The sequence below is a fragment of the Kryptolebias marmoratus genome, linkage group LG2 (genome assembly GCF_001649575.2).
Source record: "Kryptolebias marmoratus isolate JLee-2015 linkage group LG2, ASM164957v2, whole genome shotgun sequence".
Lineage (NCBI taxonomy): Eukaryota > Metazoa > Chordata > Actinopteri > Cyprinodontiformes > Rivulidae > Kryptolebias > Kryptolebias marmoratus.
The window spans coordinates 29,185,773-29,205,072 of NC_051431.1; the positions used below are offsets into that span (position 1 = coordinate 29,185,773).

The 19,300-nt window shown below is 37.4% G+C and overlaps 1 protein-coding gene across 1 annotated transcript in view; it reads right to left on the minus strand.

Annotated features, from left to right (window-relative positions):
• Positions 1–19,300, minus strand: part of sorl1 (sortilin-related receptor, L(DLR class) A repeats containing) — a 137,599-nt gene that overhangs the window by 43,740 nt on the left and 74,559 nt on the right. The window contains exons 8-15 of the mRNA XM_017436024.3: positions 16,692–16,861; positions 13,644–13,836; positions 10,910–11,027; positions 7,965–8,038; positions 6,005–6,093; positions 4,126–4,304; positions 2,607–2,793; positions 1,968–2,096 (exon numbers count right to left, since the gene is read on the minus strand). Coding sequence (XP_017291513.3) covers positions 1,968–2,096; positions 2,607–2,793; positions 4,126–4,304; positions 6,005–6,093; positions 7,965–8,038; positions 10,910–11,027; positions 13,644–13,836; positions 16,692–16,861 — 1,139 coding nt within the window. The remainder of the gene's footprint in view (positions 1–1,967; positions 2,097–2,606; positions 2,794–4,125; positions 4,305–6,004; positions 6,094–7,964; positions 8,039–10,909; positions 11,028–13,643; positions 13,837–16,691; positions 16,862–19,300) is intronic.

Here is a 19,300-nt window from a genome sequence, read left to right on the forward strand (position 1 = left end):
TTCTTTATAAATGTTTTAATGTTAAGGTCGCTTTGGATGTGTAAGTCAGAGGGATTCATTCATTTAAAGATTTATGTTCCAACAGCAATATAAACTTATAACTATTAATGTTCACGGGTTACAAAATCCAATCAAAAGAGGAAAGCTCATAGCTAAGATGAAGAGAGAACAGCAACAAATCATCTTCTGGCAAGAAACCCATTTAACAAAAGAGAACCATGAAAAACTTTTAAAAATGGGGTTTAAAAAGACATTTTATTCTTCCCACCCAAATGGACATACTAGGGGCGTGGCAATACTAATTGCAAACTAGAAAGTTCCTGGAGAAACTTTGATGGGGCCTGCCATGTTGTGCATTCGTGCTGAACTTTACTGGTGTGAAGAAGGGTATGAAGCCAAATGGAAAGACCTAGAATTAAGTCAAATTGACATTCCCCTACAAGCTCTGATGGGGGATAAAAACCTCAAGACTACATATATAGATGAGTTGTGTGTTTCTACAAAAGTCCCTCTCACCATCTGGTTCAAAGAGTCCCGCAACCCACTCTTAGAGAGGAAAACACGGTTATTAAGATGGATTGAGCATGATAGAGATTTTGTACCAGTTCAACTAGATTCAAGGTTCAAAGAATGGACCAGAAAAGGCATTACATCATACTGCGTGATTTCCTCTGGAACTGATTTGGAAAGTTTCCAACAGTTGCAGGAAAAATTTCACCTTGACAAACAAGACCTTTTCAGATATTTACAGCTCAGGCACCACTTTAATAAAAACATTAAAATAGGGGATAAAAACGACCAGGACCTCATTAATATCTTTATGGATGCTTATCAAGGTAAATCTTACAAGAAGAGGCTGTCCAGACTATATGTGTTCTTAGAAGCCTACAAAAAAACATCAACATTATATATCAAAAATACATGGGAAAGGGAGGCAAAAATAACACTGACAGAGGATGAGTGGGTAAACATATGCCAAATCAACTCTACCACCACTAGCTCAGGACACTGGAAGGAATTTTCATGGAAGAATATTGTCAGGTTTTTTATAACCCACAAAAGAACATTCTCTCAGACTGGCAGAGGTGAATCGGGACATTGTTGGAGACGATGTAGCAATGTGATGGCTGACCACTTTCATATTTTCTGAAGCTGCCCACTGATTTATTCCTACTGGTTAAATGTAGTTAAAGAGATAAGAGTAATTCTTGGTTTTGAAATTGAGCACAATTTTCAAAATATATATTTATGTAATTTACCAAATGAACTTAACATTCAGGATAAGTACCTTTTGTAAATACTACTGATAGCAGGAAAGAAATCATTAACAAGAAATTGGCTTAGTGGGAGCCCACCGACGGTGAGAGACTGGTCAGCCACGGTAGAAGAAATATATGAAATGGAAATGCTTACCTTCTCCCTCAGACTACAGAAAGACAAAATCCAAAAATATTGGTTGAGATGGTTAACATATAGGAATTCGAAAGTAAGTTGAGCCTAATTTGTTAATTATTTGGGGTGGTAAGAGTGGATTGGTGCTGAGGGGATTGGCAAGACTTGGTAAAGCTGGAGGGAAACCCCCACCTGTTGGACTCTTCATGAAACTTCATGTAAAATGTAACCGGTTTGCCTTAATTTGTCTGTCTAGTTTTATCTCTTTGTATCGCTCTCTTCCTCCCTTGGTGACCTATCTGTTCTGAGTACTGTTTATAGTCCCATTGTGATTATTTCTTATCTCTCCCACTTTTTTTTCTTTTTCTTTTCCTGCGGTAGTTGATGTTTGTTCTGTATAACCATTTTCAATAAAAAATAAAGTGTAAAAAAAAAAAGAAATAGGAATGCTACATGCAAAGGCTCATAAGTGTAAAAGTAGATGTCTTTATACTTTTGTCTGAAAAAAATCATAACCCACCATCTCTGAGAACACATTTCTGTCTTGTAAAGTCAGTCAAATATTAGCAGTTTACCCTTTGCTGCGGCGGTAGGTGGTACCAACAGGACAAGGGACTGGAGGAGCATAAAGGTCACCCAGGAACTCAGGGTCCGGCACACACACTTGAAGAGACAAGTCTTCATTAAGCCTGAAGCCATAGTCACTAAAGAGAAGAGGAGAGAGAGAAAAAGCTTACATTCCTTTCTGCATTCTGCAGTAACAACAGAACCTCATTTATAACCAAAACTAGAAAGCAGTTACAAAAATCTATATTTTTTTTCCATTAATGATGTTCAGCATCTCACAATTAGTGCCACCTCTTCCTAGTTTCACGTCCAACCCATGCTAAATAAACACCCTATCTAACAAATTCCTCTAAGTTACTGCAGTGTCCGAAAATTCAAAAAAGGTTAAAAAGCTAAATCAACTGGACCTCTAATCTGTAGTTGAAGACGTTTCGCTTCTCATCCGAGGAGCTTTCGACAGAATAGAAGTGCAGTTGTTTTTGCTTTTGAACCTTTTTTGAATTTTTACCATGGCCTGGATGACTGAGAATCTACACCAGCTTACTGCAGTGTTGTTTAAAATAATTTACTTGAGTAGTCAGTAATTATTATATTGTCAGAATCTGGTGTGTTTATGACCAATTTTTGTTCCTGAACAGCTTCCTCACCATTCATAGTCCTGGCGTGTGCAGGAACAGTTAGAGACGGTGACCGGTCTGTCGAAGTCCTCCCCGTTAAAGCATGTAGCGTGAGGAGCTCGTCTCTTAAACGTCACCTCTCTGCCCAACAGACACTCGTTACCATGCTCGTCTGATGGAGACCAAAGTTTGTAGTCAGCCTCAGAACAAGGAACACCTGAAGAAAACAACAAAAGAAGATGCAATTATTTATATAGAAGTAGCAGCTGGAAATAATAAATTTCATTTTTCAGTCATCGTTTTTTTTTTTGTTTTAACTTCCTCAGCCATACATTGTTCCAGCAACATGCTTTGCTGCTATGAGCGATGCAGTGAATCGAACGGTCTGAAAATAGTTGTTTTGGTTCAAGTGGCAATTAGCTTTTTATTCTGCACTAAATTCATGTCTATAAATTTATTTCCTAAATCTCTAAAACTATTCTTGCTCAGTTTTTTTATTCTAATAGTTAGCATGTTGAGAAGATATACGTGCAGACCTCAGAGGCAGGTGACGGGGTGAAAACTTAACTATAACAAAACAAGAAGCTGACGTGGCAGCAAAGCAACATGGAAAAAGGCAGTAAAGAAGAGGGAATTCCAAAGAAGGAACAGAGCCAAAGAAAAGGATGTGCAAAGCTGGATATACTCTGGGAGAAGTAAAGAAATCTGCCCTCTCTGATGAGTTGCAAGACCCAAGTGACATCATTTTGGTCTTCTAGGACAGTGGTGTCCATTCCTGGTCCTGGAAGACCACTATCCAGCCAGGTGTTCCTTTGCTTTGACACACCTGAATTGAATGACTGATTAACGGGTTTCTGCAGAACTTAAAGATCTGCTAAAAAGCAGGGAAACAACTACAACACTGATTAAGCTTTGATAACTTGAATCCCCCTGGTAACTACAGGAAAATAAAGATCTAGGCCATTTCTCAACATTAAATTCTCAAAGTCAAAAATGTCAATTTGGAAAAATTTTACTTACTTTACATTTTACTTTCCGACTTGCCTCTGGACAGACATTGTTTCATAGATGTATAATTTTTCTTATATAATAACTACTTCATCTCTCTCAAGATATTCATAGTAAAGAAACCCAGTAATGGACTTATACAGGTGGCATCTCTGAGACAGTTAAAACCCAAAGAAGGAAATTTGGCATTTGGACAGCAAATTGGGGGAAAGTAGATGTAGAAAAGTTCTTAGTGGAACTCCAGGTAAAGTGATGGATTTTTACAAGTGGAAGATGTTAACTGTTGGAGCTATATGACAGATGTTGCATTTGTACTAACAGAGAATAAATGAATGTGAATGATTTATCTTTATTTTTGTGGTGATTGTGGAGCTGTTTTAATCATTAAAAATAAAAATAAAAAAACTCAAACCTTTTTTAGAAAAAACTGCCAAGTTCTGGCTAATTGTCCAAATGACAATGTTCATGTCTTGTTTTAAATGTTGCAGATTTTGTCATGTATGTAATGCTCTGCATGGCTCCTTCACACTCTCCAACCTACCTAGAACATCTGAGGTGTTGACTTGCAGGATTAGCCAGCTGTGCCTCTGCTCAGCGTATGATCCAAAGATGGTGAAGATGGTGCTTTTCTCCCCAGGCTCAGTCAGAAGCTGGTAAACATATACCTCCTTGTCTGAAAACTTAAATTCGGTCCACGTCTCACCTTCATTGGTGCTAAACCTGAAAAGGACATGATCAGTATTTAATATATATTTCCCATTTTTTCCCATTCCCATTTTCCCCATTTTTTAATTTTTTGACCTGAGAGCAATTTTTAGCTATCAGATTTGTAAGAATTGTCAACAACCAGCATTGAGTTGTATATGACAACCGAAGCTGCCAGCTTTGTTTCTTTACGGACCACAGCAAGAAAGGAAGAATACCATTAGCTAAATGCAGCAATGAATGGCCCTTGTATCTTGGTGACACTTCAGCCTGTGTCACAGTACAAAGCAAAAAGAGCTGCCACCCCTATGAAAAACACTTCCTGAGTTTCTAAAATGTGTTTATTCAAATGTAAAGGCTGGAAAGGACAAACATGTCTTCAGTATAGGGACTATAATTCAAAATGGCTGACACAAATAACATTACCCTTTGACTTGGCCGCTCCTGAACATTCACTTTGTTGTCTTTAAACCATTTCTGTGCAGTTTTTTCTGAATGCTTCGGGTCATTGTGTTGTTGGAAATAAATCTTCTTCCAAGAAATTGTTTCTTTTTGCAGACAGCATCAGATTGTCCTTCAGGTTTTCCCTATATTTTGTGGTGTTTATTTTACCTTCTATCTTTACAAGCCTCCTAGGCCCACCAGTTCAAAAAGCATCCCCATAGAATGATGCTGCCACCACCATGCTTCACAGTGGGGATGATGAGTTTGTAGTGCTGTGCAGTGTTTGGTTTCCGCCAAACACAATGTCTTATGGCCAAAAAGCTCCAGTATGGTCTTCTTCACAGTCACTCACTTTGTGAGGATGGCCTGCTCTGAATAGATTTACACATGATCCGTATTCCTTTAACATTTAACAGAACTCCTGGGAATGTTCAGGGCCTTGGAAACCCTTGTGTATCCATCCTCTAACTTGTACTTTATAACAAACTTTTCTCTGAATTGAGTTAGGTCAGTCACTTTGAAGGGAGTGAATATTTATGCAATTACTTATTTTACATCATATTTTTAATTAATTGGTAGTGCTCTGTAGAAATTTTATTTCATTTTGACATTGAAGAAAGTTTTTTTTTTAAATTGTTTTGTAAACAAGCCCAGTTTATATTGACCATGACTGATTTATGACAGCAATAAAAAATATAAAATATTCCAGAACGTGAATACTTTTTAAAGACATTATATAGACACTGTATGTTTACCGTACGTATGTTCCACTGTGAATAAAAGTTGGGTTTATGAGATTTGCAAGTTGTCCCATTCTGTTTTTCATTCTTTCATTATTTTCAGATAAAACAGGAATAAAGTGAAAACTTTACAGAGACTTTTGTTCTTTTTAAGGCAAACCTAGGTTAATGTGTAGAGGACGTAAAATCTCTCTGTATTTTAGATTGTTTGAGCAGAGATAAATTGTATCACCTGCAAAAATGAGACATGGGTACAGGATTTCTGTTGACACAGAAGCCTTTTATTAAACCTCTGTTGACTGTCAGAATTGTTTTAAACTCCAGCAAGCTGCTTTAAATCCACAGTCTGCTCCTACTGCTACTTAATGAACCCTGTTAGGGGGGCAGTTGCTGTTCATACGCTTTACTCCTCAGTTTGAGTTTTAAAATGAAACATTCCTTTTGACAAACCTCTCCTCCCCATGTTTGATGCATCACAGGTCAAGGTTTTTTTTCCTTCAAAGAGAATCTGAACTGGTCAATTCAACTTACTTGAGATGTGTCGTAGAGCCTCCCTGTGCGATGGCCATCAGGATACCACCATGGTCACCCCATGTGTAAAAATGAGGGCCAGCCAGAGCCTGGATCAGTAGAGACAGTGATCAGACATCATTTATAACAATCCATAAAATCTCTGGAAAAACAAATGGCTGGTTTCTACCCTGAAATTCTGGGGTTTACTCTTACTTTCCCTGCAAAACCAAACTAATGTTGTTCTTTTCCTCAATGTAAAACAGCAGAAACAATCAGCAAAGGTCCAGAGACAATAGCGTTGATAACAAACTTGTGGTCATTACCTGGTCAACAGGACTAAAAACTAAGACAAAAGGCAGAAACAGTTTGTGATAAACAAAATCGCCCCTCACTGCTTCTCGAAGAATTAACAGATCCGTACCAGATAGGTGCTGCTGATTAAATGCAACGATCAAGTGATCAATGTGAGCAGTGTGAGCTACTCTATTAAAAATCACAAGTTTTGTCAGCATTCAGACGTGCTTTAACTAAATGACAGTTAAATAAACAGAGTCCCAAGTTCATTTTGAGGTCAGTCAATGTAATATTCGAAGAAATTGAACAAAATCCAAGAGATACAACTCAGTTTCCACAAGATAGATCATGTTAGCCCAGCTTGGACTTGTGAAGCTTCGTTTGAACAAAGACCTCTAGAACAATGTTCTTTGGACAAATGAGACAACAGTACAGCTGTTTACCCATAATGCACAACAGGACATTTGGAGAAAACCAAATATAAAAATATCAGCACAAACATCTTATACCAGCTATTAAGCACGGTGGTAGAGGGTTGGTGGTTTGGAAAGCTTTCAATCACTGAGTCAACCATGAACTCCTCTGTAGACCAAAGGATTTTAGAGCCAGATTTGAGGCCATCTGTCTGACAGCTGAAACTTGGACCACATTGGTTCATAAAACAGGATCAGGAGACTAAGGCTGGAAATGTGTTTCATCATGCTTTCTGTGCCTGTGTACACACATGCTCGTTGTCATACTATTTTTGGGTCAGATTCACTACAACATTCCTCTAAGGAGTCTACAGTTTTCAGTACAGCCTAAAGGGTGGCAATTTATGCCAATTTGTTTTTGCTTTAACCCTAGAAATTTGATAGTTTTTTGTCTTGTGGTCCATGAGTAATAACAAATCTAAATGTTGATCGCATCAAATCTCAGTATTTCCTAAAAAGAAAAACACCTGTGTTGTTCTTGTGCTTCTGGTTATTGTATGAATCAGTTGTTTTTGTTTTTTGTTCTATTGTCTTTGGCGCCACAGTTTTAAATAAATGTGTACTGCAGCGAGCACAGCTCACATATGAGAGCCCTAGCAGACCCGAGCAGACAGGTTAAATGAAATTAATGTCATGGTCAGAGCTGATGCAAAAAACATGAAATACCCTGTTTACAACTTAAGCACAGCAGCAAATTATAAGACAAAAAGTAAATATGTAGGAACAAATGTCTGCAAATGTCAGTTTGGTGTTTTGAGGAAATGCTGTGTGAAGCACTGACGTAAAGAAGATTGTTATGGTTTCTCCATAACAATATGTCAGACTGATTTAGTCATACAAGTTAATGCAAGTATTGCAATGTCTTGATGCGTAAAACCTAACAACTGAAAGAGTATGTGTTTTTGTCGTACAACAACAGTACTTTTCCTTAACATTTAAAGAATTTGACCATCTTTATTCACCAATACTACTTGAATATTTTAAGATAATTTCATTTATAATCAAAAAGATTTAGAAACAAAAACACTATCCTCCCATTATCTACATACTCTATGTTTCTGGGGAAACTGCTGTGTGTCTGCTGAAAGGTCTGTCCACATTTCCAGCCATTATCTGTTACAATATGTTAGGGTTTATTTGCCAGATGACCAGCCTGTGACTCAGTTTTACAAGTTGTCTTTTTCTAGTCATCTGTCAGGTTTTGTACTGACCTCTCTCCATCGAGCTCCAGCACTGCTAGACACATACACATTAGGCTTGTTGGCCAAGTTCCTGCCCACAGATCCTGCAATCAGAGGGCAGAAGGGCATTTTACACAGAAAATACGCACAGGCAGACATACAGTACACTAAAGGAAATTTTCCTGAATATTATTAATATGTGAAAAACCTGCAACTTAAAGCCTAAAAGCAGAGCCTCCTGTGTCTTTCTGCATGTGACCTTTGGAAGGAATGACAGAGCTATTCTTATGATGATACTTTGTAAATTGGGCAGTTCACAAAAAATAATCTACAAACACCCAAATCAAATGTACATAGATAGAAAGTATACAAAAAAAAAGTCTACTATACTGGTTTAAAGGTTAGGTTTATTTTCTACTTTATGTTTTTTTTTTTTTTTTGTAGAAACCATAACGGGCACCTGTTAGTATAAAAAACAATCCTAATGCAACTATATAAACTGTAAAACCTCTAAAAGCTAGAATGTCCACAATGCAAAGTTTTCTACATATGTAGAACCAAAAGAGGTTTACGTGACAGATGACCAGAACATGAATACATATTCTGTACAGATAATATCAATTATTTCATGGTCAGACACCCTTTAGATGATCAGAACTACAAAGGCCAGAAAATATCCTCACTGGTCTAGGAACATCTTGGAATCCCCCAGGAGGAACTGGAGAGTGTCGCTGGGGAAAGGGAGGTCTGGGTTTATCTCCTGGACCTGTTGCCTCTGTGATCGAACCACAGACAAGCAACAGAAAATGGATGGATGGATGGATGGATGGATGGATGGATGGATGGATGGATGGATGGATGGATTTTTTTTTTTAACATTTATGATTTCTTGGTTTAAACATTTGATGTGTTTACTTTGTTCCATTGTGAATAAAACATGAGTTTATGAGATTTGCAAATCATTGCAATCTGTTTTTATTTATATTTTACACAATGTCTCACGTACATTCATTCTTCAAAACATGCTACATTCATAAAATAATTTGTTGAGTAACAAGGACTCTGACAAATGAAGAAGTTATCAAACAGTGACCTGGAGAGAATCACTTCATGCACTCAAACTGGCTGCTCAGAAAAAAAACAAAACTATGTAGATTAATGCTCAAAAAAGCTGTTCTCACTCTATTCATCTTTTATAATAAAAAAAAAAACACAACAACAACAAGAATCAACAACAATCAATTATTAACACAGGGCCTGAAACACAACAACAACAAGAACTTGGGACAACAGTGTCTTCTACAATAATATTTTAAATGGATGAAACTTTGCAGTGTTTGGACTGGGTGTGTGTTCATGAGTGGGTGTGATGTGTCCACTGCCTCCTGGGTGCTCCAGTGGTAATTAGGCCATCTGTTTAGGAGCGATAACAAAGAAAGTGGCAGAGCTGACTTCCAATCGTCCATCCCTGCTCCTCTCTTTCCCTCTCTCTCTTTTGCTCTCTTTCCAAGGACATTATCTAATAAGAATTTAATTAGAGAGTCTGACTGGGAGCTGGAAAAGCAGTGGAGCATGGGAGAAAAATCAACAAATCAGTGCTTTCTACCAGCCATGAAAAAGAAATGTGTATTCAAACTGCAGGAAGAAACTCCTCTTCAGCAACAGAGCAGAGACTTTTTCCACTTCTTTTTGATAAAATTGTACAATTTGGACACAACTACTTGTTTTTTCTCCTTTAATCTAAAGTTGCAGGTTAACATTCTCTCAACAATGACTTCTGAACACAGACAGCTGTATTTTCTGTGTTTTAGTCCATACCTGATGTGGAAATTTACATAAAGGAACAGAAGGCAGACTTGTGGGTTTGTGCTACTTGTTTCCTGTAGAAGACCAATTGTACCACTCGAGGTGTCAGCAAATCACTTTAAATGGATAGTCGAGTTATTTTTGAAGTGATGTTCTGTCAAATTCTGTCAGCTGTGCCCTCAGTCATAAATGAAAAGGCTAGGATAAACTGCTAGCCAAACCAGGGCCTGTTTTTTTTAATAATTTTTCAGGTTTATGAAATAACACTTTTTAAAAAATGGAATATCAATGTGAAAGAAAACTACATTAGCTAATACAATATTAATTAATATAAACCTTCCTATATTTGCGTGACACTGTTTGTTTAGTTTGTTGCTGTTTTATGAACCAAACATGTTTTTGTTTTTTTTGCCCAGGCAAAAACTTTTCTCTCACAATTTTACTAATTTATATCATCTCAAAATGCAAATCTGACAATTTTTAAGGCTTCCTGCATGGGCAGGTATAGGATTAGACTAAACAGTAAAGTTGTTGTATTTTCACTGAGAACATAAACCATACAGATAGGATGTCCTACAACTAGGAAATTGTCTGCGTTTCCCGTTTCAGTTTCTGGAAGTTGTTGACCCAGGTAATAAAAGAAAAAAAAAGTGGAAACTGTGGAGACTATATTTTTTTTAATACAAAAAAGCAACTTATAGAATATTTTTTGTTTTATTTCTTATTTTAATGTGAAAGATAATAAAGTTAAGAAACACTTGTGTTTTTCCATACTTAACCAAACCTGGAAAACAGTAAAGTCTAATTCTACCTTTTTTATACTTTTGTAAGACTGTGTAGGAACCTGGAGTATTTATTCTGACATGTTAACAAAGGAGGCTTTATCCTAAGATGGGGCAGTAAAACAGTTGGCACCTGTATGAGATTCTGGACAAAAAGTGGACCAGCCATCAGCTGCATCCACTTTATCAGACAGAAGAGCTGCTGGTGGCCACATGTTGCTTTTTGGTGGCTACACTGAAATGTGAAGTCTCATGGACAGATGTGCTATGTGTACTGATCAACCCTTGACTCTGTATCAAAGCATCAATACATTTTAAAGAGCTTCTCTAAAAAAATCTGTTGATAGACAATAGTTGTTTGACTAATTTAGTGTCATGTTGTCCTACCTGTGGCCATGATGAGTCCTGGTGCAGAGTCCTTGGATAAAACAGGTATCCTCCTCAGCTGAATGTTGAACAGCTGACTCCAGCGCTGGGCCAAGTGGAGAGAACAACCTTTACTGAGCTGGGAGAGGAAAAAGAGCAGAGAGTCAAGCATCTTAAGGACGTGTGAATTCTGCACAGAAAGACCCCCGTAGGCTCAAACGGCGCCAACCACTGCATCAGTACAGGCAATGCTGGAGCTGATATTGAATAAGAGCAGAAAATAATGACTGAGAACAGTGTCAATGCACAACTTAAGGCTCTGTCATACGCCATAAGAAGTCAAGAAGTCGGTTTGCGGTCATGTAGTTGAAAGATGTTCGTTTTTGCACACATTTTTCATAGCTCACGAGACACTCTGCTTAGAACTCCCAGGAAGCTCCTCCCTCCTCCTACAGCGTTAAAATGGGTTTCATCCCACCAGTTTCTCAACTCTCCTGTCCTTGTTGTGTGGCTGTATTTTCTAACAGCCTTGACCAGCTGCTTCTCCGTGGAGCAGTAGGACCAAAATGACTCCATTAAAGCTCACCGGCTTTTCACATTAACACGCCCACAACAACTTCTGAACAATCACACAACACTTGACGCAAACCCCTGTGAGAAAACAGGCTGCGAACCAGCAGACAAAGCTGCTATGAGAACAAATTGACGCAATTTTTATCGTGCAACCATGTAAATAAGAGCCGACTACGTGACTTCTCATGGAGTATGACTCCAGCTTTACCGTCTGTTCTAAAGAGGCATGGGCTAGTAAGGGATCCTGATGATATGATAATTATGACTGTGTCACTACTGAAGCAAAAATTACAAAATGCACTACATGAAGTAATAGAATTTACTGAAAAAGAAAAAGAAAACTACTAAAATAAAACTAATTCAAATACTACTGCTGCTCAGATTCGTCTTTGTCTTTCGGCTGCTCCTCTGCCAGGGATGCTACAGCGGACCATCTGCCTCCAAGCCCAATTTGGCCTCAGGGTTCTAGGTAAAGTGTGCTGATGTTACTTTAAACTACAAGACCACAAAAATGCAGGAAAGTGTTGACTGAGAGTCGTGTCAGTCCAAATGCACAGACATAATGGATAATATCAGGCCTAATATCCAGCAAGTTGGAGGGATGGAGGTTCCTCAAAATGTTCAAAGCTATCAGGGTAAATTCTTTCTTCACAAGTGTCACAAGTGTGAAAACTATCCCCATTTCTAAGGTGTTTTAAATGTATACTTTATGTATATTATATATATTTTTTCTGCAACATATGATTTAGTATTGTTGTTAGTTCAAAAAAGTGATACAAAATTGGCCCTAAATTATTTGGTGATATAATAAGTTTCCAGTTTTGTGGGCTAATACCGATTTTCAATATTTGTGCAGCTCTGACCTGCTGATACCATTTCTTCCAAGACCAATTTCTCTCAAAGAACTATAATTAACAGAATACCAAATATTCATCCATCCATTTTCTTTCTACACTTTTCAGTGCAGCCTTGTGGGGAGCTGCTGCAGTCACTGTGTAAGAGGTGGAGGACACCCTGGACAGGTTGCCAGTCCTTAACAGGGACATATAAAGACAAACAACCATTCAGGCTCTGACTCACATCTAGGGAGAATTTAGAGTTACCAATGAACCTAACATGAATTACTTTTTTATTCTGTTGAAGGAAACAATTCGTGGAGGGGAGCTTTAAAGGTTACGATATTAGAAATGGACGGTCTGCTGGCTGTAAACAGACAGCTGGTATTTAGTGGAGCAGTTTGGACTCTGAAATCTCTGTTGTACAGAAAATCATTTAAAGTTGGGATTTCTCTAAATAATCTGAACAGCTAGTACTGTCAGCCCCAATGTTTAAACAAAGATTTTATTTTCCTAATGTGTTGTTTAATTTAAAAAAATAACTGTTCATAACAAAAAGTATAAAGTAAAAAATATTTTCTCTAGAAATCAAAAATAAACCATAACGCTTTCTCTCTTTATTACTGTAAATCTACAAACAATCTGTTCCAGATAATTAGAGAGAGGGATTTGTCCTACTAAAACTAAACAGTGTACATATATATATATATATATATATATATATATATATATATATATATATATATGATTTCTAAATCAGATTACAGAAATTTAACATTTTTAGGTTTTGTGCACTGACCTGCACCACATTACTGATATTTTTTTCTACAAGGTCTGGCCAAAGTAATATTTGTAAAAAAAAAAAAACAAAAGAAAACAAAACCAAAAAAAAAAAACCAAAACACCTATTGTTAATTGTTAGATTATTAAGTCATTCCTTCATTTTGCTGCAACCATCATCCTTTCTGCTGTTACTGATCAATAATTAAACATATTAGAGAGAACAGACAAAAAGATCTCTGTCGTGACATTTTAACTGACATATTTCATTCAATTATTTGTTATTATATGTAAGTTGCTTTGCTGTGGTGGCTGTCTTGAACCGAATTGACCCCAGAGGATTAACAGTTGTAGATGTTCATCCAATGATTACTTTTCGAAAGTTTTCTTAAAATCTGTTCAATGATTCAAGAGATATTTTTGCGAACAGACAAACCGGGTTAAGATGTCACAGACAAACAAACAAGTGCACGCACACAGGTTAAAGCATTAGGACTCTGCCTTTGGGTGATATTGAACAGGTGAGGTTAATTGGAATCATGAAAGAAGAGTGCAGGACATTGTACCTGACAGTCCATGGTTCCTCCCAGGCTGTCGGCTGAAGGCGGCTGCAGCAGCTCCCACGTCCCTCCCTTGTCAAAGGTGATGACAGATCGCATGTTGTCCTCACTGACCGAGCCGTTAATCAGTGTGGCAATGAAGACGCCTCGCAGCCCTTCCACGCGGTGCAGGTCTGCAAACGGTTCGTTGGCAAAGAATCTGTAACACAAAGGAGCAACATGAGACCTTGCTCAAGGGGGGAAATTTCACCCTAGTTTTATAATCACTGTTTTAAACTTGAACTAAAAGGGACAGTCTGGCCTTTTGTTGCAGTTATTTATTGTCTAACAGTTATCAATAGTTAGTTTCTTATCAACTGTCACATCAATCAAGGAGAAAGAGGCTAAAGTTTTCTTCCAGGCTAGGCTAACAGCTAGCTAAATGAGTGTCAGTGTTGAATGACACTATGTCATTCAACAATGAACAAATGCTGGCCAAGCTAAATAATGACATAGAAAACTTCAAGAAAATCTGGGACCGTTTCCTCTTCTGCAATCCTGGGACAACTAAATACCTTTAATAAACTGCCATTTTGGAAAATACTGATGAATGACTTTTGTTTATTGTTGTTCTTTCTGTTACCATTGAGGATATTTGTACACGCAGATCTTCCATGAAACTTTTATGTTATAAATTTGATTAGATTTTTTTTTCTTTTGGTTCTTTTTTTGAGGTTGCTTTTTTTGTGTATGTGTTCTCAAAAAACTTTAATAAGAAAAACGGGCCCTCATTTGGCTAGCCATTTGCCTAGCCTGGATGAAGACTACTGCCTTTTTCTCCATACTATGTCCTCTATGTCCCAGCTCACAGGGTACTAACTATAAATAACCATTTGACAGAACATCACTTCAAAAATGACCAGGCTATCTCTTTTTAAAACAAATGTCAGTAATCACCTAACAAACGTCTTAACAGGTGTGAAGCAAAATCACATCATGTGAAGAAGATAACAGAAGGTTAATTTCCTGAGCAGAGGACAGAGTGTCAGATAAACAGAATGAATCATCAGCATACGGCTGACACCTGAGCCACCACCGTGACTGCTTTTGCCCAGGAAAAGCACCATCTTCCAACGTGATTATGAAAAAACAGCAGGAAAGGCAGCAAAACATCAATGAGTCCAGAACTTGCAGGTCAGAACAGCTATGGTGTCAGAGCCATAAACAGGTTTTGTGGCTTTATTTGATAAGGACATAGTTCTTGTTGATGTTTACAAAGCCTCTGTGTTGCCACTGTTACTAAGCTTCTGTAATGGTGGAGCCGCTCTCTGATTTTCAAAGGTTGCTATGGGAACAGCTCCATTACTGGTGAGACTGCAGTTTGTGCTCAATTTACACTGGAAGGTCACCTGGGCTTTCTTAGTATAAAACAATATGGTTTGCTTGACCAAATGGATATTTTTATTATTTTTTCTCTAAAAGGTTTCTACGCCTGGATTTGGACGCTTCCTAACATTTTTACTTAACATGTTTAAGCTGTTTCAGCCTTCACTTAACTCTGACCAGTGACCCAATCCTTTTGAAAAGTAACCCCACATTAGGATTCTGTGACCAGCATGCCTTTCACCACAGGAGGGTACTGATCAGTAGCTGATGTCTTAACATGTTGAGTGGAGTACTGGATCTTGAAAAGACACATGAGGGAGCCTTTTCAAACCGAAAGTCCTGTAAAGTCAATTCGCAACAAATCCAATCTTCTTATGTCTATAGAGTGACTCAGCTCTGACACCTTCAGGTTGAAAACAATTTGCCACACTAATTCTTTCAATTATTGATCAATTCCAAATTTATGGTTTACATTAAGGGTACAATTATGACCATCTAAAGTAAAATTAAAATACAATTAAAGGTCACGTATTGCTGGTTGGAATGCATATTGCCTGTTGCCTTTAATGTTAGAGTTTTAGATTAAGATCATCTTATGATGAGGTATAATGATGTTATAGCCATTTTGGTTAATTCTTGAAAAAAACATCATGCACAATCTCATGCAAGATTTTGCAAGAGTGACGTTGGCCCCCCCACCTTCAAATCAGACAAAATTGGTATCAATTAACTAGGCTACGTTTGTGCTGGTTTGTGAAGCAAAAAGTTTCGTTTGTGCCGCTGTCATTTTAAAGATATTAAGAAATATATTTCTACAGGTCACGAAAGGTCAACCAGCCCCCCCACCTTCTTCAAATCAGACGAAATTGGTGTCAATCAACTCGGCTATGTTTGTGCAGCAAAATTTTTTGTTTGTGCCGCTTTGGCTTAACGTAAATGTAGCCCAGTTGATTGACACCAATTTCGTCTGATTTGAAGAAGGTGGTGGGGCTGGTTGACCTTTCGTGGCCTCTAGAAACATTTCTTAATATCTTAATATCTTTAAAATGATAGCGGCACAAACGAAAATTTTTGCTGCACAAACCAGCACAAATGTAGCACAAACGTTTGACACCAATTTTGTCTGATTTGAAGAAGGTGTGGGGCCAACTTCCCTCAGGTCTTCTACCATGTGTTGTAAATGTCTGTCAGCTACAACTACACCAAACTTTAGCTCAATATCTGTAAAACTTCCTGAGGTACAGCTAGATTTGTGTAAGCTAAAGTTGATTAGCTGAGGTGGCTATCTTGAACTGTAGATGTACAGCTAATTATTACTTTCTGAAAGTTTCATTAATATTCATTCAGAGGTTCATGACATAGTTTGCTATCGATACAGGCAAACAAACACACACAGACACACCGAGACATGGATAAGAACATTATCGTTCTGCCTTCAGGTGATAATAAGTTTACAAACAGTGAAGGGATCTGAATACTGTCTGAACTAACAGTATGAGTGCAGAGGCTGTTTCAATGAACCAGGCAACTTTTTTCATTTAGAGCAGATTAAGATTTTCATTAATAGTGCCATATTATTAAACTCCTGTTTGCTAAAAGCCAAAGAGGCATGAGACACAGTAGATGTGGGGATGTGTTTTGCGAGTGTGTGTGTGTGTGTGTGTGTGTGGGTGGGTGGGTGTGCAGTACCTGATGAGTGTGTTGCTGCCTGAGCCCTCAGGACTGAAGTACAGCACATTCTCAAGTGATAGAGAGAAGGACAGGCCCTGTGTGTCTGAGATGTAGAGGTGTGTGACATTGTTTATGTGGTTCACACACACAAACACTTGGTCCTCGGATGCATCTGCTATGTAGTATTCCTGTTAGAAAGAAGAGAGACAGAATGTCACTTCCAACCCCTACAGCTGGGATCAGATTAAACACATACACCAGGAAGAAAGTGGATTTCAATGCAAACATGGACAGGCACACAGTGTAAAGTACTGTTTCTGCTTCTTTTTCTGGAATATTGATGTTTGAACTGCTTCTATAATGTAATTTTAGAAGAGTGAATCACACTGCTCACTTTAAAACAACATCAGTTCTGTCTTAATTTTTTTTTAGTACAACAACTTGTGTGCTGAAGGGCAAAACATACAGGAGGCGTATGATGAGCGTAAAAAAATACGCCACCATTATTTTTAACGTTCCCACACCAGCAGCAGCTGGACTCACTGCGTGCAGCAGTGTTTCTCAACATTGTTCTATTTTCAAGCATTGCTGCATCTGATAAAAAAGAAAACGTGTTCCTGCTTAGACATCAGGGTTCCCCCGTAGAGCTCTTCTTGAACGTTTTCTTTTTTTGTTGTTGTTGTTCTTTTTCTCTTGTTTAGTTGTAACCCTGTTTCATGCAAAGTTTAAAAATGGATGAGGAAATAATATTTTTTTTAGTTTGAAATATATCCAGAGAAATATCACCTAGGGTTTGGATTGGACAAAATAAACTGACCATCGACTGTTGAAGTCCATCGACTGCAATTCTGTTTTGTTTTATTTAAGGACCTTTTAAAGGTTTTGACCTGTAAATAAATGTACATTTCAAATTGTAACCTGAACATGCTCTACTACATCCTGATTGTGTGCAATCAACGTTATTTCCAGCAGTTAAGCCTCAAACATTCCTCCAGGCATCACACAGTCTGATGAACAGCTGTAGGACAGAGCTGTGCTTTACTGCTCAGGAAAGATCTGTGTAATTTGCATGTTTGAATTAGCAACAATTTTGGTAAACAATGAATTTATCATTTTAAAAAAATTGTCAGAAAAATATTTGTTATAAATCTAATTAGGTCTCACTGTCTATCATAATGGCAGCTGTGTTATTGAAGCATTAAATCAGTAATCATCACTCCTTTGTTGATTAAAACAACTTGCTAATGTTTATTTTTAATTTATTTTTGTTACCATTATCAGTAAAATAGCGTGGCAGGTTTTTTCTTGCACCCTACGGAAAACACGTCTGTCTTTTCTGAATTTGCACCATGAGGCAACGCCAATGAGGCTTGATTTAGTGACTTGTGTTTTAATTGTAATTTTCTCTGCTGCATTAAGGTTAATGAAGTTAAGATACCTAACATTAGTTGTACGTTATGTGAGGAATTCTTTCCTGCATGATCCAAATCTCATTGGGTGCAGTGTCAATAAGGGCATTATGTTTGTAGTTAACCAGTTTCCTTCTCAGCGCCATAAAGCAGCCTGTACCTTGTAATATCAGCTTGGAGCTGGTTGCACCAATCTGGTATATTAGGTAAATCTTATTTCTTGTAAAGGTTTTGAGTAACTATGTTTATAAACCAAAGTAATCTCAAATCAGTGGCTTTGTATTATTTTTGGCCACAAAAAGCTTACTATCACAGTTGTACAAAGAATGGGGTTTGCCCGCTCTGTAATATTAATGAAATAAATGAGTAAAACTTCAAGATACCTGTGCCAATATATCGCCAATCATCAGTTGTTGGACCAACAATGGTTAATGGAAAAATTTCAGCCTCTTTCCCTACCTAAATATGACCCAAAATCTAGTCAAATTAAAAACAACAGGGTGAAAAAAAGCCATTGTCTGGCAATTTTTTTCCCAAGACATTGGCTATTCTGGCCAGAAAATAAAAAAATATGTTAAGCTAATATTTTAAAGAACACAAGAAGAAAAAATATATTGGGATAATTTGACTGAGCAGGATCTTAATGTGTTCTGCGTCCACTCTGAAATCTTGTTGAATGATATTGTTTTGCCAAAAAGTGCAGTTATATGTTCAGATAAACTGTAAAAATGAACAACATGGCAAAGAGTTGTGCTCACTGTATGAGAAGATTGTAGAATCCCTTCTTATTAAAATAAAACTAAAAGGCACAAAGTAAAGCCAGGGTGGAATGATTATGCTAAAGAGCCAGAAAGGCTTTCAAATTATGGGCTGAATCTGGCAAACCTAAATATGGTTCTGTATTTGACTACAAGAAGAGATCAAATGCTAATTTTAAATATGCCTTACAATTTATTAAGAGGAATGAAAATGCACTTAAATCTGAGTCACTAGCAAGAAAATTACAACATAATAGTCCTTTTGAATTTTGGAAAGAAATCAAAAAAGTCAATTTAAAAACATCCTTGCCAGCAAACATTGATGGTGTAACCGGACCAGACAAAATTATTAATTTATGGAAGAAACATTATTATGAACTGTTTAATTGCAGTAAGAGTAATCCCTTTGTGATGGACAACATAGATACGCATGAAGATGTTATTATTTCTTTACAGAAAA